This window comes from Bombyx mandarina, chromosome 22 (genome assembly GCF_030267445.1).
Source record: "Bombyx mandarina strain Sakado chromosome 22, ASM3026744v2".
NCBI classification, from domain to species: domain Eukaryota; kingdom Metazoa; phylum Arthropoda; class Insecta; order Lepidoptera; family Bombycidae; genus Bombyx; species Bombyx mandarina.
Window position 1 is genome coordinate 15,145,908 of NC_143228.1, and position 24,004 is coordinate 15,169,911.

At 46.9% G+C, this 24,004-nt stretch overlaps 1 protein-coding gene across 1 annotated transcript in view; it reads right to left on the reverse strand.

Annotated features, from left to right (window-relative positions):
* Ir40a (Ionotropic receptor 40a) overlaps positions 1–24,004 on the reverse strand; it is a 48,164-nt gene that overhangs the window by 20,806 nt on the left and 3,354 nt on the right. Inside the window, exons 3-8 of the mRNA XM_089736687.1 lie at positions 14,813–14,908; positions 13,243–13,379; positions 3,609–3,768; positions 2,688–2,794; positions 1,323–1,416; positions 261–419 (exon numbers count right to left, since the gene is read on the reverse strand). Coding sequence (XP_089592813.1) covers positions 261–419; positions 1,323–1,416; positions 2,688–2,794; positions 3,609–3,768; positions 13,243–13,379; positions 14,813–14,908 — 753 coding nt within the window. The remainder of the gene's footprint in view (positions 1–260; positions 420–1,322; positions 1,417–2,687; positions 2,795–3,608; positions 3,769–13,242; positions 13,380–14,812; positions 14,909–24,004) is intronic.

Genomic DNA, 24,004 nt, shown 5'->3' on the forward strand with positions numbered 1-24,004 from the left:
CCCTGGACATAATCATTATATTTTTTCATACATATTTATTTCGTAAGTAGTTGGAATATTATTTTTCATTCATCTAGAAATTAGAGTCTTCCAGTAGATACTACTACATACAGTAGTAGATACAAGACAAGACAAAAACTTACAGGAACTAAGAAATAATAACAAAATCTTACCAAACTCTCACAATGAGATTAAAAAAGGAAATAAGACCCTCTCTTCTGAAATTAAACTACATAGTTCCATTGTTTCCACGTTCTTACCTCCCAACGAAAAGGTCTAATGATGGCTAAGGTCTCGCTTAGCTTGGCCGGGGCATGGGTTAAGAAGGCACCAGAATCTGCGAGTGTCAAGAATGAAAATTCGACAGCCTGCAGTCGCTCCCAAGTCATTGTCACGTCCCCCAAGAAGAAATCCGCTTGCTATGTCGTAATTTAAGATGATTAATGTGTTTTCTTCAGCATCATAGATATGTACTGTTTCTGGGTTTCATATAAATTTTATATAAGACTAGCTGTAACCGCCCGCTTTACTGGGCATTTCAAATTAACATTATTATTTCTCACCCCCACAAACATTCTCATCATTAACGCCCCTGCAACTGGTGTAGTGAGTCCAACACTCATATAAATATTAGCCTATCCATTAAATACATGTATTTTCTACATGGATACCAAGTTTCAAGTCAATCGGATGCATGGTTCAGTAGTTATAACGGTACATCCGTAAAAACTACTGTAGATTTATATATTAGTAAAGATGTGATTCGAAACTTGATAATAACACACGCCATATTTTCTCGGGATGAAGGGTTATTGTTATACTCTCTGGTTCATAGTCAATTTGTAGATAGGTTTATTTGTAGATACGTAAAAATATGAATCAGTAATCACACTGTCGTATTTATAATACCTTGTACTGCCTGGGTAACGTCATTTAAGAACAAAAGTACTCAGTTTTAATCCCGGTTATAAAGTTATAAATAAACTTTGTGTGAAATTTCATTTAAATCCATTCAACATATTTTTGCGTGATTGCGTTTAATATTTATTATTATATAATACTATATATTAATTTAAGTAAAACAACAAATAAAGATCTACCAGAAAACACTCAAACAGAGCTATATCAGTTGCTCATTTATTAGAACTTTAGATTTTATCGTTTCTACAATATCAATCAAAAACAGAAGAGACAGAACAGTCTTCATTAAAACTTAGATAACTCTGGAAGCAAAACGTAAAATATTTTCAAACTGGCAATGATCGTAATGCAAAGAAATAAGAAGTTTGTTTGTGTGTTATGAATGATGCACAAGTTCTTACCCGTTTCCAAATAAGACCGAGAGTTCCTTTGAAAGTTCCATTCCCAATTATGCCAGATCCCTGACTTCGGTCCGGGGGATCATAATATCTGTACCTATAGGTAATGAAGTAACCAGAACTTGTATGCAGAAGTAACAAGATACATGAGCTGACACACGCACAAAAATTTACTAGCTGTGTTAGGATTTGGATTTATTTTTATTACATAGATAGTTAAACGAGCTCTCAGCCCATGTTAGTGACATAGACATCATATAAAGAAAGTGTAATATAAGTGTGAAGTGAAAATTTAAGAATGAAGAAGAAATGAGGAGAAAGGTGATGGTAGAAATTAGTGATGCGATCTCACAGTGATTTCTATCAGGAATTACGCATTATTATTAAGTTTCATTGTATTTACACGATATTATTTCTCATTGTGCAAAACGTCTATGAACACATTTAGGGTATTGGACGCGAATTGCAACACTATGTTTAAACGTAGAGTGAAAAAGAATATATTTTTAAGGTAGCTTTCTATATGATTTAAATTGAAAAATGGGTTGATTATTATGCCGATATTTGCAGTAGCTTCGTCAACTTATAAAATGAAGAAAGAATACAATAGTTTGTGTCATGTTCGTCAATCCAATGTTAATATTAAACTTGTAGTTTTTTGGACAATCTAATATATCAAATTCTCGTGTCACGGTGTGCGTGATTGAACTCCTCCGAAACGGTTCGACCGATTTTTGTGAATCTTAGCGTGCATATCGGCCAGGGTGGAGAATCGGACAACAAATATTTTTCATCTCCCTAAATGTTAAGGGTGGTCCGGTCCACCCCAAAATTTTATTTTTTAGACAAATTTTTTTGTTTTCATTTTTTTATGATACAACATACAAAAATACACACAACCGTAAATTTTCACCCCCTTCCCCTATTTTTTATTTGTTAATTATAAACTTAAATTTTTTTGGCAAGTTTTATTTTATTTTGTCATGACTTAAAATAAAAAAAAATCATATGAGAATCGGGTACTATCTATTTTTCATAGCCCTAAGTGATAAGGTTTGTCCACCCCTAACATTTATTTTTTATTTTTTGGACATTTTTTTTTGTTATAATGAGGCACTATGTGGTTGAATGAGGTTTTTTTTTCTACACTAGAAATTCCCTAGACATCTTATATATGGCAAAACAACGTTTGCCGGGTCAGCTAGTATTTTTATGTAATTACCGTTAATGGGGAGATATTCTACAGATGTACTGACTACAACTATAGTTTAAAGTTGATGCTATTATTTTACAACTAATTTGATGACACAGCAACGCGATATCGTGACGAACGTGATGTTTTACGTGACGTTTCACGTTCCTACCTACCTGAAGTTCAATTTATTAGCTATCAATTTGAGTAGTTTGTCATCGCGTCCGCCTGTCACGTTGATGGAAGAGTCGTTGTTGTATTTCACGAAGTGCCACGGCGGAGCCTACAATAATTTTTCAATATAAATAATTTAATCTATATATTAATAAGTGAAGCAAAAACTTTGTATCCCTTTTTACGAAAATTGCGCGGACGGAGGAGTATGAAATTTTCCACACTTATAGAGAATATAGAGAAGAAGTGCACAATACAATTTTTTTTTTAAATAATACACCAAAGATACATTAAATCAATAAAGAAAACATTACGCACACTACCATGTATTTGACACAACACATACATAAAAATATACTCTTTGTTTACTGTCAATTGGGAAACTTTTGTTATTGCTTAAAGTCTGTGGTCGAATTGAATAGATTAATATTGGTTGTCTTTAATATTATTGATCTATAGTGTAGTTTTGTCAAATACTGTGATAATATTATCGAAATATAATAGTGTTTGACAATAGAACCATAATAATGTTTATACTTATAATTTCAATTAATTATAGTCGAATCTCGACTGCTGCGGGGCCACTAGTACTTTTTAAATGCATATTAAAATACTTTTATCAATAAAATGTATGAGCATTTTTACTATTTTCTAAAATCCTTTGTCTGGCGCAACGAATTAAAAATGATTTTCTATAGGTTTTTTTTTGCTTGCAGAATAACAAAAGGTTATCTCACATATCACACATCTCCCGTTATGTGGCTGTTAGATGGTGCATAAATTCAATTTTAGTTGTATAGACCACGGAAAATTGCTAATTTATAATTGGAGATTTGTGTAGAGGTTTGAGATAAGCATTACGTTGATGGTTTAGCTGGTTGAGGTTACAAAAGTATTGGATAGACTAATTGATTACGACTTACGTGGAGAACGGGTACATCAAAAACTCGTTCTCTGAAGTTCTTGTAGACTTTATCAGCAGAAGGCAAAAGAGGTGACTTGTATAAACGTAAAGCCCACCAATTGACCAAAGATAGATGATTCAGTCTGTTGGGAGTCGCTTGGTTGTAGTATATTCGGAACCTAAAAAACATTGACACTGAGAGCATTGATAAGTAGTTTACGATGGGTGGATGAGCTCACAGCCTATCTGGTGTTACTGGGACCCATAGACATCTACAACGTAAATGCGCCACCCACCTTGATATAAGTTCTAAGGTCTCAGTATAGTTACAACAGCTGCCCCACCCTTCAAACCGAAACGCATTACTGCTTCACGGCAGAAATAGGCAGGGCGGTGGTACCACCTATCCGTGCGGACTCACAAGAGGTCCTACCACCAGCTGTCAATATTGAGTTTCTCTGTTGACAGGTATTAGATGGGTAGTTCCCAAATGTAGAAAAATAAGACAGTACACTTAAACGATAAGAATAGCTGTGGGAAAAAATAGTCAACATTGTGAACTGTAAATATATTACACTTGATAGGTGGACAGACCTACGGGCCGCTAGCAGACTGGTGGTTACATATATGCCACCAACCTGAGACATGCGGTTGAAATATAAAATATAGTAACAGTTATTATTCAAATTGAAACGTATGCCAGATTTGTCGCACAAATAGTCAACATAGTAGGTACGGGTTAGTCCAATACACGAATTTATTAATTTTATATGACAACTAGCCGTACTCGCCCGCTTCGCTGAGCCTTTAAAATTAGCATTATTATTTATTCTCATTATTATTAGGTAGTCCAACACTCATATAAACATTAGCCTATCCATTAAGTACATGTATTTTCTACATGGATACCAAGTTTCAAGTCAATCGGATGCACGGTTCAGTAGTTATAAAGGAACATCCGTAAAAGCCATTGTAGATTTATATATTAGTATAGATACCGTTGGAAAGTTTGATTAATTTAGAGGGAGAAGATCTGGCCGTTTTGTTGTGCTTATTACAGGACGACCACGTTCTTTAAGGGCTTCGAAACTACAGTACGAGTCTCGCTACTTCAGCTGCAATCCTTTGAATCGGAACGTAAGCTTAAAAAATTAGGAGAACGAAGATACTGTCCGAGCTAACAGCAACAATAACAAACATTCACGAACGAATAGCATTTATATATTAGTATAGAAGGTATAGATAAACCAATGACATTCAACGCTCGGCAAAATCCATCATCCGTTTTCCTAGACACAATACTACTTTAATTGCACAAAAAACGACAAACAATGTTGAGGTGGATGATCCCACGCTGCCAAAGCTATAACTAACGGCTTTGTTTCATTTATTTTTGCGATTCCAATGAATTCTCCCCAATTTCTCTTTCACAAATAACATTGAGCGAGTAACGAAGTAGTTCTTAGAATATCTACTCCTTGAATGATTTCCAGGAAAACGTTTATTTCGTAAAAACGTTAATTCGTTATAAATAAACGTCGCTTAAAGCGTAAATTTACGATGCTTATGAAAATAAACATGAATGAAAATACTTAGTAACAAAAGGAATTAATGATTAAGCTTATAGGAAACACAAAGATGGTCCTGTAACTATAGTGGTGATTCACACTAAAAATGTATTGGTGTGATTAATATTAGACTTGTGTGATGAAAATCCACTTAACTGCGGTAGGCAGCGGCTTGGCTCTGCCCTTGGCATTGCTGAAGTCCATGGGCGACGGTAACCACTCACCATCAGGTGGGCCGTATGCTCGTCTGCCTACAAAGGCAATAAAAAAAAATTAAAAAACCCGTATGAAACAAAATATTCTTAAGCTATATTTTTTTCCGTTTATTCAATAAGATTGATAATCGCTATTGGATTAGTAAAATGAACTCGGAATAATGGAGGTATGTTAAATATTACCAAAAAAATTCCTAGAACTGCTATTAGGCTTTTCTACTTTATTCTTATTATCAATTTTGCAAATCCCAACCTTTCGGGATTATTTGGATGTTTCAAATTTTCTATAAATCCATATCAAAAATGTCACTGTAGAAAAAATCTTTATCACAACCAACCCAAGCCTCAAGCTCAAGCCTTAACTTTCTATTTTTACCAGTAACAATACATGTGCTGTTTTAGACATTAGGGCCATTATCTAATCAAGACTGACTAGGTAATCACCACTGCTGTGTTAGAAGTGTCAGTCATAATTATGTTTCGTATTTATTAAAGTTTCTTCACATGAGCTATGAGCTCGTCCACCCATCTAAGCAATAAAAAATATATATGATAGCATATCTTTCATAAATAGTATATTTACTATCCCGATTTTTTCATTTAGCAAGTCACGAGTACCTCTCCTTTCTCGGCATTTTCACAATTTCTTCACAGCCTCCATAATCTAATTATTATAAGAAGATATAAAAATATAAAGATATAAAAATACCATTGTGATTGTTTTTACCGTTATAAAGTTTTGCGTTTCCGTCGATAAATCAAGTTGAATAAAAATAGAAAATTTAATATAAAACAATTCGATATCACGGAATAAATATTTATTTTGGCGCTACTAAAATATGTTTCGGCCAGTTCCCAATCGTCGTTCTGTTCAATCGAATTACTAAGTACGTGATCGTGGAGAGCTTTGTATTCTTGTGCCCCTGACGAGGGGCGAGACGGGGGAGGAAAGTAATTTTTAGAAATACCCTAAGGCGAGTGGTGCTTTGTCGTGAAATCAGCCGATACCTCTAGTCAAGCTATAGAAGATTATTTTTATAACCGACTTGTAATAAAATTGAAAGAAGAGACTCTCAATCTACCGCTTATGTAAATTGAATAGACATTTTAAGGCTTCATTTCAATTGTAATTAGAAATATGGAACAGTTATGTGCCCAAATATTATTGGTTATCGTTATACAGATGAGCTTGTACATAGAAAAGACCGCGGACATCAAGATAGGTAAAAATCATTTTACCATCAACAATTGGGCTATTAAGAGAAACAGTTATGTTGACAGTTATTTTGGGGTTTTTAAATAACGAGTGAACTTACCCACAACATAAATGCACACTTAAGATATGAGGCGTCAATTATATTGCATTTTGCTTAGCTGTAGAAATAGGCGGGATGGAAGTGTCTACACGTGCCAGTTTACAATATGTCCTACTAGTAGACGCATGTTGGTGATCGCGGTTTGGTTTTTACTGGTGGTAGGACCTCTTGTGAGTCCGCTTGGCTAGGTACCACCACCCTGCCTATTTCTGCCGTGAAGCAGTTATGCGTTTCGGTTTGAAGGGTGGGCCAGCCGTTGTAACTATACTTGAGACCTTAGAACTTATAACTCAAGGTGGGTGGCGCATTTACGTTGTAGATGTCTATGGGCTCTAGTAACCACTTAACAGCAGGTGGGCTGTGAGCTCGTCCACCCACCGGTAATTTAGATTTAACACCTTTGTTTTCACTACCTATTCGCTGGTAGCCTAAGGGGCTATTCCAGCTACGTGCAGACTAGTAGGTGAGCTCACGGGCTCAACAGAAAAGAATTTACTAACACTAACCCTAGCAAGAGCAGTGCTTCCCATAATCTACCACCAAGCAATAAAAAAAATACCCAGATAACGTCGCTGTCCATTCTCCAGTTCACCTTAGTGGACTTCCAGGACTTAAAACATCCACGGCAAGAGCTTTTGGGTTTTCAGCACCACACAGCCAAAGCTTATAAAAATATCCCAAAGTTTACGAAAAAACTCACAATCGCATAAAACAAATCCTCGACGCTTTTCTTGGAGCGCTTTTCATACCAATTTCAAGTAGACGTTAGCTTGAAAGTTTAAGTTAATTATCAAACTAAACTCACACCAAGGCTATGTATAGTTTGTACTTCATAGTCTATAACAAGGGAAAGATGAACTCTTGTTTTTTTTTTTATTGCTTAGATGGGTGGACGAGCTCACAGCCCACCTGGTGTTGAGTGGTTACTGGAGCCCATAGACATCTACAACGTAAATGCGCCACCCACCTTGAGATATAAGTTCTAAGATCTCAGTATAGTTACAACGGCTGCCCCACCCTTCAAACCGAAACGCATTACAGCTTCACGGCAGAAATAGGCAAGGTGATGGTACCTACCCGCGCGGACTCACAAGAGGTCCTGCCACCAGTAAGGCCGAAATAGGCAGGGTGATGGTACCTACCTGTATGTATATATATATTGTTTTACGGAAATCTGTTTCTCTTAATTAAATCGAGCTATACAGATTTAAAAAAAAAACAACAAGCTTCCATAATAAATGGTGAAACTCCGTCGCGCATTGCACTGTTTGCTTTAACCGCGTCGAGGTTTGCATTTCATCTGATTAATGCTGTTTAATTAATACGCCACACAAATTCAACTCGTTGGATATATTTTGTGACGAATTAACAAATATATATATGTCGCATCCGGGTCAATAGTTCGGAATATCAACGATACACAAACGTCAAAGTGACAGAATGGCCGTGTCGTGGTTGACGACTTTTAGTAATATTAAGACGGTGGTTTTGATTATTATTTTAAATGATGAAATGTTGTTTTGATAAATATTACAAAATGAAGGGTAGACTCCGTAACGCCACAGTTATAAAATGGCAGTACGTGGACAGAGTCGTGGCATTCGTGTTAGACAGTGATTCCGTCCGTTTCAGTCAGTCAGTCAGTCAGTCGGTCTGTCGGTATGTGCAACGAAACTGTCGGTTTATCCTGTCATTGTGAAAGTTGTGTGTGTTGAGTTTCACTAATTATTATTGAAAGGTTTTATTGACTAAACTGAGTTCAATCGAATACGAGTGATGACGAAACTACCGCTTAGCCATCCCTGGCCCCGCCGCCTACGACATCAGAAGTGAGATCAGGACTCTAGTCTCACTGGCGTGACGTGTTTGAACAGGTTCGAAGTACAGCAGAAAAACATTATGCAGATCAGAATACTAGTAGTGATACGCCACAAGAGCGTGAATGCAGCATACGTAAGTCGTGTAATAACGTCTCTATTACCTCGATGGAAGATCTGACCACGAAGAAATCGTCACATCTTACGTTCTGGCTCATGTTGCCCAGTTTGACTGTCGACTTCATCACATGGCATTTACTAGCGGAAATACAACACGTAACAAGCTATTGCAAGAAATTAAGGCAAGTGCAAATCTCAAGTTAAACTTCGATCGCAATAATGGATCTGTCATGACCAGTGGGTAGTTCCGACAAGAATTATTTTAAGCGGCTGACTTCTGCTAAAGTTACATGGCACTAGTGTAGTAAACCAGGACATGAGACTGTGAATTGTCGCTGAAATTTTAGAATCTACTAGATTCAATACCAATAACACTACACGTTCGATGACTTCGGGCTCCAGCAAGCAAGCAAACAAGAAAGCAAGCAAGTTTCCGTGGGGAAGAAAAATTGACACATCTGAAGTCGTCGTGACCTGTAAGATAAGACGTCCGGTGCGTTCGTGTCTGGCGATGCGGCGGTGTTCGAGTCCCGCTGGCGGATGCAAGTTTTTCTGGTGAAGTGCGTGCTTGTGCGTGCTTGACAAGTGTTTGCGGTTGGCTTCCGCAGTGTGGGAGTAACATCGTGTAGGAGAGGTGGAACCCGCAAATTGTAGTTTGTGTGGTGGCTGGTAAGATTTGCTGTGGTAAAAAGTTTGCGTGGTGGTAAAATGTCTTATGAGTCTGCACAGGTAACTGGAGGTGAGACTTCCGCGGTCGCGGCCCACCCAGTCCGCGAGAACCGGGCAGATCGCCTCGACGGTACGGAGGCCGGCCGACGGGTCCGCCAAACGACGAGACCACGCCTCTAGCACGGACTGCCGAGATTGGAGTCCCCGCGCTCCGGCTACACTTGCGCTAGGGCGCGCCTCGTCGTAGGAGACTGTGAGGTATCCTTGAATAACTATGACTGCGATCGCGCGCTGCCGGCGTCACAGCGCGGCGACGTTCTCGTGGGTAAGGATGTGGCACCAGACGGGTGCTCCGTATAGTGCCATCGACCGCACGGGTACCATCACCCTGCCTATTTCTGCCGTGAAGCAGTGGTGTATTTCGGTTTGAAGGGTGGGACAGCGGTTATAACTATACTGAGACCTTAGAACTTCTATCTCAAGGTGTATGGTGCGTTTACGCTGTGGATGTCTATGGGTTCCAGTAACCACTTAACACAAGGTGGGCTGTGAGCTCGTCCATACATTAAAACGAAGAGCGTAATCAAACGAAATTAGATACGAAGTTTAAAGGGCCGTTTAAAGTAGTTGAAGTATTGGATGGTGACCGTTACACATTGAAAGCTTTAAATTCAAAACGTACTTACAAATACCCACATGATAGGCTAAGAAAAATGCCAGCATGACACATACCAGTCGAGGTTGATGTAAATGATGATGATGAAGAGCAAGCTTAAATTGTGGTGAAAACTCGAGTAAGGATAGTCTATCGGCCGTATTGTGTTCGACCGTACCAGTAGCTATTACGTAGTCGTAGCCCGGTAGAAATCGGTGTCTCTTGAGGCAACTCAAGTAGTCCGTGGGTGCGCGGTGCGCGTTTGGCTCTGGCGGAGGTCGGGGTCTGTAAAGACCATCGTGTGTAGTCAGCGGGTGATGCACACGGGCGATCCACGCTGTGGATGCGCATCATGAGGGCAATTGCGATTGCTGGTCGGCTGGAGAGCCGTGGCGTTAGATATTTTTACTCGGAAGTTTTCTTTGATCTGAGTTCCTGTAAGCTATGCCTGATTTGTACAGAGTAAATTTGAGGTTTGATGAACGACTGTGGTACGTGCTCTGGCTGCTGAATAGTGAACTTTGTATACCCTATTGTTTTATTTGGTTAAAAACAGTTTAAAGCTTTGATGACTTGTGTTCTCGTGGATGTTTTTGATTGTAGGTTAACCATCACACGAGGACGTGTACAGTCAGGAAGACCGTGTCGCAATCAACACGTGATTGCTGCAGCCAATACGAGATATGGGACGCAAGCGCCGTCTGTCGGCGCTCGATGGGTCAACTATTCACCGGCCGAGCGGAGCGAATGCCGGTAGCTGTGTAATATCGAGTATTTTTGGTAAATGAGAACAATCTGGTGAGTCGTATTTTTTTTATTTGGATTTTGGTGCCGAATGTTCTCTTGTCGAGAAATCTATATGCGATGGTTCTCATAAAAGGTCTGTTGATTAGAGTCACAGGGATGACTGTTGATTAGAGTCACAGGGATGACTGTTGATATGTGAGTCACAGGGATGACTGTTGATATGTGAGTCACAGGGATGATATCATTGAACACTTGTAGTCACAGGGATGACTATCATTGAACACTTGTAGTCACAGGGATGATATCATTGAACACTTGTAGTCACAGGGATGACTATCATTGAACACTTGTAGTCACAGGGATGACTATCATTGAACACTTGTAGTCACAGGGATGACTATCATTGAACACTTGTAGTCACAGGGATGACTATCATTGAACACTTGTAGTCACAGGGATGACTATCATTGAACACTTGTAGTCACAGGGATAACTATCATTGAACACTTGTAGTCACAGGGATAACTATCATTGAACACTTGTAGTCACAGGGATGACTATCATTGAACACTTGATAGTCACAGGGATGACTATCATTGAACACTTGTAGTCACAGGGATGACTATCATTGAACACTTGTAGTCACAGGGATGACTATCATTGAACACTTGTAGTCACAGGGATGACTATCATTGAACACTTGTAGTCACAGGGATGACTATCATTGAACACTTGTAGTCACAGGGATGACTTAGTTACTGTGTACATGAATTGTACGGGGAGAACTTGCAGCAGTAGTAAATCACTACTTTTACTTTAGTAGAGTGGTCAGATATGGCCGAGCGTGAATGATACTGTGCGGTATTGGCTTTTGTTTCAGATTAACACACGAGGACGTGTGTAACACAGGATGGCCGTGTCGCATCCGGGTCAATAGTTCGGAATATCAACGATACACAAACGTCAAAGTGACAGAATGGCCGTGTCGTGGTTGACGACTTTTAGTAATATTAAGACGGTGGTTTTGATTATTATTTTAAATGATGAAATGTTGTTTTGATAAATATCACAAAATGAAGGGTAGACTCCGTAACGCCACAGTTATAAAATGGCAGTACGTGGACAGAGTCGTGGCATTCGTGTTAGACAGTGATTCCGTCCGTTTCAGTCAGTCAGTCAGTCAGTCGGTCTGTCGGTATGTGCAACGAAACTGTCGGTTTATCCTGTCATTGTGAAAGTTGTGTGTTGAGTTTCACTAATTATTATTGAAAGGTTTTATTGACTAAACTGAGTTCAATCGAATACGAGTGATGACGAAACTACCGCTTAGCCATCCCTGGCCCCGCCGCCTACGACATATATATATATATTTTTCTGTACACAGTGTACTGTAGTAAAAAAAACATAGAGGCGAATTCTGTTAGCATATTTATGCTAACTTTGAAGGCGTATATATAAATATGTAGTACTAGAATTGGCCCGTTGCTAATTTTAAATACAATTAAAAAAAATAATAATATTAGTACTTACTGTATCTTTTCTTTCACGTGTAGAATTGGCAACGATCACAGAAATAATTCAAATAGAATGAATTGTTGGACAGAACTATTCAAGGTACGCTTACGTCTACGTTTAAAAATCATTCTCTTTGAGTGGGTTACAGAAATAAATAAAATACTACATTTTGCAAAAGCAAATTAAGATCTTATTATTTATTTTATTCTTTTGCGATATGCCTTGAGATCTATAAGGCGATTCAGACACTGCTCCGCGCTCCGTCGCTTGGCGCGGAGTGGCAGACTTTAATATTGTATGCAACTATGCAAGTACATCAATTAGCATAGAAAACGCGCCAGGTCCAATACACCGAAATCGCGCAGCGCGCGGGAGTACGTCCGCGGGTAGATTTATATACGAAATTGAACGTCTTGGATGAGTTCAGTATTGCCCATTGTAAAATAACTAACACTACGACGACCAAATGGAAAGTAACCTTTAATTTGGACCGCGTACAAAGCGATCAGGTGCGGAGGTGCGGTAAAATATGCTCGAAGAGGCAGATTAGCTTCGTTGCCACGCGCGGAATCTACTGCCACCCATCAACTCTCAGACACAGCCCACCGAGTTTCTCGCCGGATCTTCTCAGTGGGTCGCGTTTCCGACCCGGTGGTAGATTCTGCGAAGCACGGCTCTTGCTAGGGTTCGTGTTAGCATCGTCGTCAGGTTTGAGCCCCGTGAGCTTATCTACTAGCCACGGTTACGCTGAAATAGCCTCTCAAGGCTATCAGCTTAGGTTTAAAAATTAAAAAAAAACTGGCCCCCGCCTCCTCGCCTGGTCGCGTCGCCAATGTGTGAATCGCCTAACGTATTCATTTTTAAACCGTATTTAAAAAAGCCCTTCGCAGTGGAAAACAGCTTGACCATGCTATTGATATAGCTGAGGTACATTGACGACGGCAAGGATTTAGCACCAGGTGAGACGTAAGATCGTCAACCGCCAAAAATTTTAAACAATGCTCCTAAAGAAAAACAGAATGTAATCTTACACGCTCTCCCTGGGATTTGTGATGACGGCCACTCTCATTGCTTCCACCATCGAGTTCAGGAATCTGTCGCTAACCGATCCGTATGGCCAGAAAAATATGTAAAGTATCGTTCGATGAATCAAGTTGTTCTCCCTCAACTAAAAAAGTAAAATTCAAATGTTTTTAGTACCGGGACTCATACAAATCACAAGTTGAATGTTATCTCCCATTTTGAAATACAAGGTTGCGGTTTCAATAGCGCATTGACCTTCAATGAAAATCATTTAAATTGTTACAAAAAAAATGTATACATAAAAAAAAATCTTTCATCCACAAAATAAAAAAAAAACTATATTTACGCGAGGAAAGTCGCATCTAAAAACAACTTTTTTCTATACTTATGTAAATAACTTTTGCATTATTTACTTGGTTTCCAGATAAACATATAGAGAAAATGAGATTTCTTTTTTTACTGTTATTTATTCCGAGAGTATTGAACAATTTCGTAAGATTGCAAGAACCAACCGAGTTATTTATAAGGCAAAGAAAGAGGAATGAGTTTGCAACAAATCGATTTGAAACTCTCAATGGATACTGTTTGAATTGAACTAAACAGATTCCAGTGTTATTTAAAATTTGAAATTAGCATAATTTAAATATTGCAGTATGACTTTTTAAACTGAACAAAAAATGTTTAAAACTATCGCCTTAACGAAAATTTTCTTTCCTCTATGATAAATAATTTTATTTAATTTAATTAATTTAATTTACTTAGAACGATTGATAGTTTTTGACTATAGTTGAGGTAGAGTCTAGGAAGTAGGTCTACTTTTTTGTTATATTGCTATACTTGGAGTTTGGTGAGTACCCGAATCCAGAGACATAACGAAAGGTTTTTTTTTTTTTTTTTGCCCTTGTAGGCAGATAAGTATACATACGGTGGTGAGTGGTGTTGGGCGGTGGTGGATCTAATGGTGAGTAGTTACAGTTGCTCATGGGCATCAGCAATGCCAGGGGCAGAGCCAAGCCGCTGCCTACCGTACCAAGCTGCTGCCTACCGTATATGTCGCCACAAACCTTATCACGTGAAGTCAAAGTTTCAAATGTATTACATACATGAGTATTACTTAGTTTTATAGTGTAAGTTCATGTACATATTAATATGTGTGTTCCTTTTGTTTTGTGTGTAAACTTAAATTTCTAAATTTATCATCTTTTTTTTCTACCTTTGTTCACTTTCTACTTATATATGATTTTGATGGTGGAAAATGTTTGATTATTGTTTTAGCAATTTTTTTTAATATCATATGTTTGTATTGTACTGTTGATTTCCCAAATAAATAAATAACAGCTATCTCATTCTCGAGACTGAAATATTCTGCTTTGAGACAGATATAGCTGTAATATTTGACTTCGATGAGAAAAGACGAATAATGTGACTGATGAGAACTCAAGATGCTGTGTGGTGGTGGTGGTGTCATTCACTGTTCTACATAAAGCACCTTTATTCGTTTCAATAGGCATCTTATTTATCCGCCAAAGTTTTACTATTTATGTAAGCAGTAATATAATTTAATAACAAACCAATTACCTCAAGAAGCAAGTTCTCACATTCATACGGTTCGCACAAAATTAAGTTAGTGCTTTCGTCCGAGACGTCTAAAGCTTTTTTCAGGTACCCGTAATACTGAAAAAAGGAATTACATTAATAATATACAGTTACGAAAAATACTTTCTACTTGGTAAAGGCGATGCTAAGATCCTGTGCGAAAAAATTAAAATATAAGTTGTGAAAATTTTATTTATTTATTTATTGCTTAGATGGGTGGACGAGCTCACAGCCCACCTGTTGTTAAGTGGTTACTGGAGCCCATAGACATGTAAAACGTAAATGCGCCACCCACCTTGAGATATAAGTTCTAAGGTCTCAAGTATAGTTACAACGGCTACTCCACCCTTCAAACCGAAACGCATCACTGCTTCACGGCAGAAATAGGCAGGGTGGTGGTACCTACCCGTGCGGACTACCATCCTACCGTCCTACCACCAGTAAAACATCTGTAAATGTCTACAAATAATATCATCTTCTTTCTTTGGTTGGAGTCTTTTCATTGGTTGGAAATGTTGATCACTCGATGCAATATGCTTCCCCACGTCTTCCTGACCTCGGCGGTTATAATATCACAGATGTTCATAAATATTATTTGATTTATTTATGTATGTCGCACACGGCACATGTCCTGCGATTTCACTGGTGCTTATTTGAAAAGAATGAAACACGTTGCATTTTCCCGGGATGGACAGTTGTTTCCGTCACTCTGATCTATAAACTATAAGCCCCTTTGTAAATCCGTTGAAACATAAAATAACGAACCGGCGGACATCATCATCATCATCATCATCAACAGCCTACAGTCGTCCACTGCTAGACATAGGCCTCTGCCAATCCACACCACTGAGCCCGGTCTGCGGCTCTCCTCATCCACTTTTTGCCGGCCACCGTTCGGAGGTCATAGCACCACCTAGCCAGGGGGCGTCCCACGTTACGTCTTCCGCTGCGCAGTCTCCACTCGAGAACCCGTCTGCTCCAGCGATCGTCAGTCCTACTGCATATATGGCCAGCCCACTGCCACTTCAGCTTGCTTGCCGGCGAACGCATTGTAGTATTTATTATAGATACGAGATATCTAGTTGTCGTCGCATTGACCATTTGCGGAATTCTAGCTCTTTCGGCGACAACAACATCGAAAGAAACAAACTTTAGTAAGTAGTATATAGGTCATTTCATGCGTGATCAGGATTTCGGGAGTAGTTAGCGGCGGCAACGATAACTACTCCTCGAATCCTCATAGGGGAGTAATTCAAGAGCAAGTCACTGTCATGGCCGTTACGGATTCATCAGATCCAATAACTCTTGCTTTAGATACCTTCAGCTCTAACACTACGAGCAGGCTTAGGGATCCCGGTAACCGTACTCATCGAACTCGGCAAAGAGTTCGACGTGCAACCTAACCCATGCATCAGCCCGCCGAGTTTCTCGCAATTCTGATTCAGTAGTAGATTAATTCGCGAAGCAACTACTCTTGAGTTGTTAAGTCTTCTTCGAAGGCCCTCGGGCAGCTGTTAGCAAATCCCGCCCCTCCTGGCTGAGCCTTGTTCGTCCATCTGTCCTGGTGAAACTGGAAAGGCCTCCGGGCCACCAGTAATACTTCAATCATAAAAAAAGGTCATTTCATAAATGTGGTGCTGCTCACAACACCATGCAGATCGTTGAGTCTCACATACCCCGCGCGCCCCTTTTGCGCGGGGACCTCGTAGGAGGTTCGGCCCCCTAACCGAAAAAAAAGGATAATGCAGACTAGAACCTATAGTCCCGAGGGACCTGGGCGGGCCCCCCGGCGCGCACTCTGCGTGGCCGGGGGCTCCGTCTGTGGGGGAGTTTTGCTGGACTTCCACCGGGCGCGTCCGTAGGTGGCGGATAACGGGATCCTCTGGGAACAGTCCCACTCCCAGGGGTATCGTCCGATCTTTTTCGTTGCAAGGATTCTTAGGTGTTAGGGAGGTAGGTTAGGTGTAGGTGTAGGGTAGCCTAGTTAGGCTTTGCAACGAAAGAGATCGGATGACGCGGACCAAAACCAGCAGGGGGAGTTGCGGGCTCTCCACGCCCTTCACTCGCTGAAGGGTGTTCCTCCTGGAGACGCTCAGGCTCCCTCTCTCTTCCCCCTTCTTCCCCTTTTTTTGTTTTTGGGTCACGTCCGACCCGTTTCGGACGTAACCCATGGGAGATGGTGGGCCACTTTTGGCCTGCCTTTTGATGGAGTAGTGAGCCGGCGTTGCTTATGCATCTTCCGGCCGCTGGTCGCCATGTCCCCGGCTTCGGCTACAGGGGCACGCCCTCCAGAGGGGGGTACCGGTATACCGGCGTGGCTTCGTGGTTGTTGCTCTTTTGAGCGTCGGGCGGTGGTCTGTCGTGTTGCTCGTTGCACTCGGCGGGCCGCCGGCCAACCCGTAATCCTCACCGCGTGGGGGACGGGGGCCGCTGCCGCGAGGCACGGGGCCGCGAGGACGTAAACCTCTTTAAAAAATGCCCCAATCCTAAGCTCTGGTGCCCGGCGATGGGATGAATGGCTGGAGGGAGTCCAGTCCCGAGGGTACCAACCAGACCCCAGGGGACCGACCCCTGGTTAATCAAAAAGGAAACATGAAAAAAATGGCACCTGTTAAAAATTTATTACCCCAGGAGGGTACCTCCCGCTCCGCGGGGGGAGAATCCCTCCGTGCGGTCGAGCGATCGGCCGCACGCTGCCCCACCGTTTCTGGGGGGGGCAAACACTGCCACGACGAAGGGGGCGACAACACGGGTCGCGTAAGGGACAGAGTCCCCACCGTGCTGCTGGAGAGGTGCGACAGCCTCATCTCACTACACTCGGCGCGAAGCTCCGTGAGGGGCGACGTGTCCAGTGGGAGGGAGACACCGGCGCTGTTTGCCGATTGTGTTCGGCAGCGGACTCGGCGGAAGCGGAAGTCGGCTCGACAGCCGGCGTCCTCCGCTCCGTCCGATTCCTCGGAGGGCGAGCCTGCCAGTGCCAAATATATGGCGTTGGCGGAAGGGCCGGCGACTGCTGCGGCGTCGCCCGCCACAGGATTTGATTTTGACAAGCCGTCGTCTTGCGGACTGGACGCTGCCTCCTCGGCGCAGTCCAGGGCCGCCTGCAGTGAGACAAAAAATAAAAAAAACAAAATCGGAGAGATCGAGCGCCTTCAGCGGTCCCTGACGTTGGTGGGTCCCTCTGACCCCCTCCGATCTTGTCAAATAGTCGGAGAAATAGTTACGACCATAGCGGCCAAATCAACTGCAGGCCTCAAGGGCTCCGAAGTGTCGGCAATGAAATCGGCGGCCGCCACACTAGAGGAAAGGTTGCAGGACGTCGTGGACCGCACCACAAACGCCGAGACGGCGGGTTTGCGGCAGGAAGTGGCCCTACTGCACGCCCGCCTTGAGCAAGTGTCGACTGAGAATGCGCATCTTCAGTCGGAGAATGGGCAACTTAAAGTGGACATGGCCGAGTTGCGAACGATGGTTGCCGACCTCATCGAGCGGCAACGCAGCTCGGCCCCTGTCCCTCCTCCGCCCGAAGTGGAAGGCCTCAGCGAGGCCGAAGAGTTGAGGCGGCAGCTCCTTATACAGGAGGCGCGCAGCTCGAAGGTGGAGCGTGCGCGGCCGCCCCTCGCCCATGAGGCGAAAGGCAGTGCGCCTGTGCCGGCGCCCCGCTGTAAAGACATACAGCGGGAAGAAAGCGACACCCGCGCGAGCTCCCACTGCGGCTGCACCTATACCCGCGGCTGCGGGGGTGCCGGCACCCACGGCCCCTGCAAGAAAACCGGCGTCCGCTCCTGCTCCGCCCCAGCCTGTGAAGGCAGGGCCCGGCAGGAGCCGGACAAAGAAGAAGGGAGGCGTCAACGCCGCCAAACCGGCACTGACCCCCCAGCCCCGCCCACTGCCCCCCGCCCCGGCCAACATGGATGAGGCCTGGACGACGGTAGTGCGGCGAGGGCCCAAAAAGGTAGCGGCGCCTGCCGCGCCGCGCCCCAAGCCCGCCCCTGCGGCCACCGCTCCCCGCCAACAGGGTCGAGCGGAGCCGAGGGGTCGAACTGGACGAAGAAGGCCGCGCGCCCCGCGGTCTGCTGCAGTGGTCGTAGAGCTGCTGCCGGCCGCAAAAGAAAAGGGCATCACCTATCACGAGGTGATGACCCGGGCGCGCGGTGGCGTGAATGTGGACGCCCTCGGCGTGGAGGGTGGCCTGAAGGTCCGGCAGACGGCCAACGGGGCCCGCCTGGTAGAGTGCCCCGGCCCGAACACCAACGCCGCGGCCGAAAAATTGGCGGCCCGGCTGAGGGAGATCCTGCCGGACCCCGAGGTGGTGCGCATCGCGCGGCCCGTAAAAATGGCGGAGGTGAAGATTACGGGCCTCGACGAGTGCGCCACGAAGGAGGAGGTCGCCGCGGCCATCGCGTCGCAGGGCAACTGCGCCCTCGCCGACGTCAAAGTCGGGGAGCTCCGGGCAACCTACTCCGGTACCCGGACGGCGTGGGCGCGTTGCCCCATCGCAACGGCGAACCTCCTGGCCACCCCTCCACAGGGTTGGCCTTCAGATAGCCCAGGATGGCTGCGCGTGGGCTGGGTTGTGGCCCACGTGCAACTGCAGGAGAGCAGGCCGTGGCGCTGTCTTCGGTGCTTCGGCACCGGCCACGGCCTCGCCAAGTGCCCCTCGACAGTGGACCGCAGCAACCTGTGCTTCCGCTGCGGCCAACCGGGGCACAAGGCAGCCTCCTGCACCGCAGCCGCGCCGCACTGCGTCTTGTGCGACGCGGCTAAAAGGAAGGCCGACCACCGGGCCGGGGGCCCGGCCTGCAAGTCCACCCCCTCCTCTACAAAAACGAGGAGGGGCGGAAAGAAAAAGAAGCCGGCTGCAACAAGGGCAGCCGGCGAGTCAGTTCCCGCCGCGGCTGTTGTCGAGCCGCAGGGCGGGACAGACGAGGGAGCGATGGACGTAGCCCCGTAATGGGTTGTGTCCATCGCTTCCTTCAAAGTAATTTGAACCACTCCGCCAGGGCACAGGATCTCCTCGTCCACACCATGGCGGAGTGGTCAATCGACGTCGCTGTCGCTGCGGAGCCGTACTTCGTCCCCACCGACCAGGACTGCTGGATGGGGGACGTCGACGGCTCCGTGGCCATTGTGTTGAGACAGTCCGCGGCGTTACCCCCCTTGGAAATGGTGGCCAGGGGACCCGGGTACGTCGCGGCTAGGATCGACGGGACCGTTGTGATCGGGGCGTACTTTTCTCCGAACAGGAGCCTCGCCGAGTTCGAGCGGTTTCTGGGCGGGCTCGAGGCGCTTTTACACCGCCTCGGGTCCCGCCCTGTCATCGTCGCGGGGGACTTCAATGCCAAGTGCACGGCTTGGGGTTCCCCCCGCACGGATGCGCGAGGCGAGGCCCTTTCGGAGTGGGCGATCGCGACCGGCCTCTGTCTCCTAAACAGAGGCACGGTCGCGACTTGCGTGCGGTGGAACGGGGAATCTCACGTGGACGTGACGTTCGCGTCCCCGTCCGCCGTGCGCCGCACCCGCGGCTGGCGCGTACTCGAGGGGGCGGAGACGCTCTCGGACCACAGATACGTCCGATTCGAGCTCTCCGCCTCCTCCTTGTCATCGTCGTCAGCCGCGGGCGCCCGCGGCGAGGAGGAGCTCCCGCAAGGTGCGCCCCGTTCGTTCCCCAGGTGGGCCTTGAAACGGATGAACAAGGAGTTGCTGATGGAGGCGGCCGCTGTTGCTGCGTGGGCGCCAAAACCCGCGCGGCTCGCGGACGTGGATGCGGAGGTCGACTGGTTCCGGAGCAGCATGGCAAACATTTGTGATGCCGCCATGCCCCGGGTCGGCCCCCGAGCACCACGTGGGGGTGCGTTCTGGTGGTCGCCCGAGATCGCAAGACTCCGAGAGGAGTGCGTGAGGGCGCGCCGCCGGAGCGCACGCCACCGCCGCCGCCGTCGTCGCGACGCTGCGTTCGCGGAGACGGCGGCCCAGCTGCACGCTGACTGTCGTCAAAAGCAGACGGCGCTGCAGCTGGCCATCAGCGAGGCCAAGAAGCAGAGCATGAAGACTCTCCTGGAGTCGCTCGACGAAGATCCCTGGGGGCGCCCATACAAGATGGTTCGCAGGAAACTGCAACCGTGGGCGCTCCCGGTGACCGAGCGGCTCCAGCCTCGGCAGCTGCGGGAAATTGTTGCGGCACTCTTCCCGCCGGCAGCGGGGGGGGACTTTGAGCCCCCCCAGATGGACGCCACGTGGGGCACGCCTCCACGTCGCCCCAGCGTTCCCGCTGCCGAGGAGCCCCCTCCCCCTATCACGGGGGCGGAGATCCATGCGGCCGTGTCCAAAATGAGAGCGAAGGACACGGCCCCTGGCCCTGACGGCGTTCACGGCCGGGTCTGGAGCTTGGCCTTCGAGGCCCTAGGGGACCGGCTCGGGGGGCTTTTTGAAGCGTGCCTCGAGTCGGGACGGTTCCCGTCGAAATGGAAGACGGGCAGACTGGTCCTTCTGCGGAAGGACGGGCGCCCCGCGGACTCACCCGCGGGCTATCGCCCCATCGTGTTGCTGGACGAAGCGGGCAAGATGCTCGAGAGGATCGTCGCGGCCCGCATCGTCCGGCACCTGACCGAGACGGGTCCCGATCTTTCGGCGGAGCAATACGGCTTCAGAGAGGGCCGCTCGACTATCGACGCAATTCTGCGCGTGCGGGCCCTCTCCGATGAAGCCGTATCCCGGGGCGGGGTGGCGATGGCGTTATCCTTAGATGTAAGGAACGCCTTCAACACCCTGCCCTGGTCGGTGATCGCGGGGGCGCTGGAGTATCACGGCGTCCCCGCATACCTCCGCCGACTGGTCGGCTCCTATCTCGAGGGCAGGTCGATCCAGTGCATCGGACACGGTGGGGCGATGTACCGCTTCCCCGTCGAGCGCGGTGTTCCGCAGGGGTCCGTCCTGGGCCCCCTGCTGTGGAACATCGGCTACTACTGGGTCCTGCGGGGCGTCATTCGGGGACCCCTCCCCGGGCTGAGCGTAATCTGTTACGCCGACGACACGTTGGTCGTGGCTCCGGGGAGGGACTACCGGGAGTCTGCCCGTCTGGCGTGCGCAGGCGTGGCACACGTCGTCACTAGGATCCGACGGTTGGGGCTCGAGGTGGCGCTCGACAAAACCCAGGCCCTGATGTTTCACGGGCCGGGACGAGCGCCGCCTGTGGGTGCCCACCTCGTGATCGGAGGCGTCCGCGTCGGGGTCGGGGTGACCGGTCTTCGGTACCTCGGCCTCGAACTGGACGGTCGGTGGAACTTCCGCGCTCACTTTGAGAAGTTGGGCCCTCGGCTGATGGCAACGGCCGGCTCTTTGAGCCGGCTCCTTCCAAACGTCGGGGGTCCCGATCAGGTGGCGCGCCGCCTCTACATGGGGGTGGTGCGGTCGATGGCACTATACGGCGCGCCCGTATGGTGCCACGCCCTGACCCGCCAGAACGTCGCCGCGCTGCGACGTCCGCAGCGCGCGATCGCGGTCAGGGCGATCCGAGGATACCGCACCGTCTCCTTCGAGGCGGCGTGCTTGCTCGCCGGGGCGCCACCCTGGGACCTGGAGGCGGAGGCGCTCGCTGCCGATTACCGGTGGCGTAGCGACCTCCGCTCTAGGGGGGAAGGGCGCCCCGGCGAAGGAGTAGTTCGAGCGCGGAGGCTCCAATCTCGGCGGTCCGTGCTGGAGGCGTGGTCTCGCCGCTTGGCGGACCCGTCGGCCGGCCTCCGTACCGTCGAGGCGGTCCGCCCGGTTCTCGCGGACTGGGTGGGCCGCGACCGCGGATGCCTCACCTTCCGGCTAACGCAGATGCTTACCGGCCATGGTTGTTTCGGCCGGTACTTGCACAAGATAGCCGGAAGGGAACCGACGGCGCAGTGCCACCACTGCGCGGACCGCGACGAGGAAGATACAGCGGAACACACGCTGGCGCGTTGCTCTGGATTCGACGAGCAACGCGCCGCCCTCGTCGCGGTCATTGGAGAGGACCTCTCGCTGCCGCGCGTCGTGGCTACGATGCTCGGCAGCGACGCGTCCTGGAAGGCGATGCTCGACTTCTGCGAGTCCACCATCTCGCAGAAGGAGGCGGCGGAGCGAGAGAGGGAGAGCTCTTCCCTTTCCGCACCGATCCGTCGCCGTCGAGCCGGGGGCCGGAGGCGGGAATACGCCCGTACGTCCCGGCCCCTGTAGGTGGCGGCCTCCCCCCGGTGAAGGTCAAGGGGCGACCTGAGGGGGTGAGGCCGCGCGGCGCGCTACCAGCACTCTAGCGCGCTGCCGTGGAGTGAATAGAGCGACCGGTCGACGGTGTATCGCGTCCCGACCCGGCAGGCTGGTTCTGGTCCAGCGGGGTATTCCGGGACACCAGCGGCACCGTCTGGGCGGCCCGACGGGCTGCCGTACCGAGACGGCTGACGTTTTAGAGCCTTCGATTCGCCTCGAAGGCTCCGTCGGCTGGGCGTCCTTGGGGTGAGCCGCGCCGTCTGGTTGTAGTGTTGACCGCGGTAGCCCCCCTACCTCATCCGGGTTCTGACCTCGGAGGGGATCGGACGTCGGGTGTAAGAGTGCAGAGGAGTCGTTTAGTGGGTGGGCTCTAAAATCCTTGGGCCCGCGGTCTGCTCACAACACCATGCAGATCGTTGAGTCTCACATACCCCGCGCGCCCCTTTTGCGCGGGGACCTCGTAGGAGGTTCGGCCCTCTACCCGAAAAAAAAAAAAAAAGAAAAAGACTAGAACCTATAGTGACCTTCTGAATAACAGTTAAACTACACGAGCAAAAGATTTGGTCATAGTGCTCTGGCTCTAGAATGGATGGGAGTTCATTCCAGAGCGGGATGTCATGCGCTAAAATGGTCTCTGAAGATACTGTTTATTTGATACAATGAAGACAGCATTTTCATAAAAATAAATTATAAATAAATAGATGGCAAACAGCTTGGTCAATGTCAGCAAATCTACCAAATATATGTAAAATAAAATGATAAACATAATTAAAAGTTATTTTACTGTTTATCTATATATTAATACCTGAAGCAGAAACTTTGTACCTCTTTTTACGAAAATTCCGCAGACGGAGGAGTATGAAATTTCCCTTTATAAGTATAAAGAATGTAGAGAAGGAGTGAAGAATGCTAATTTTTTCATGAATTATGCCTAAATAGTAC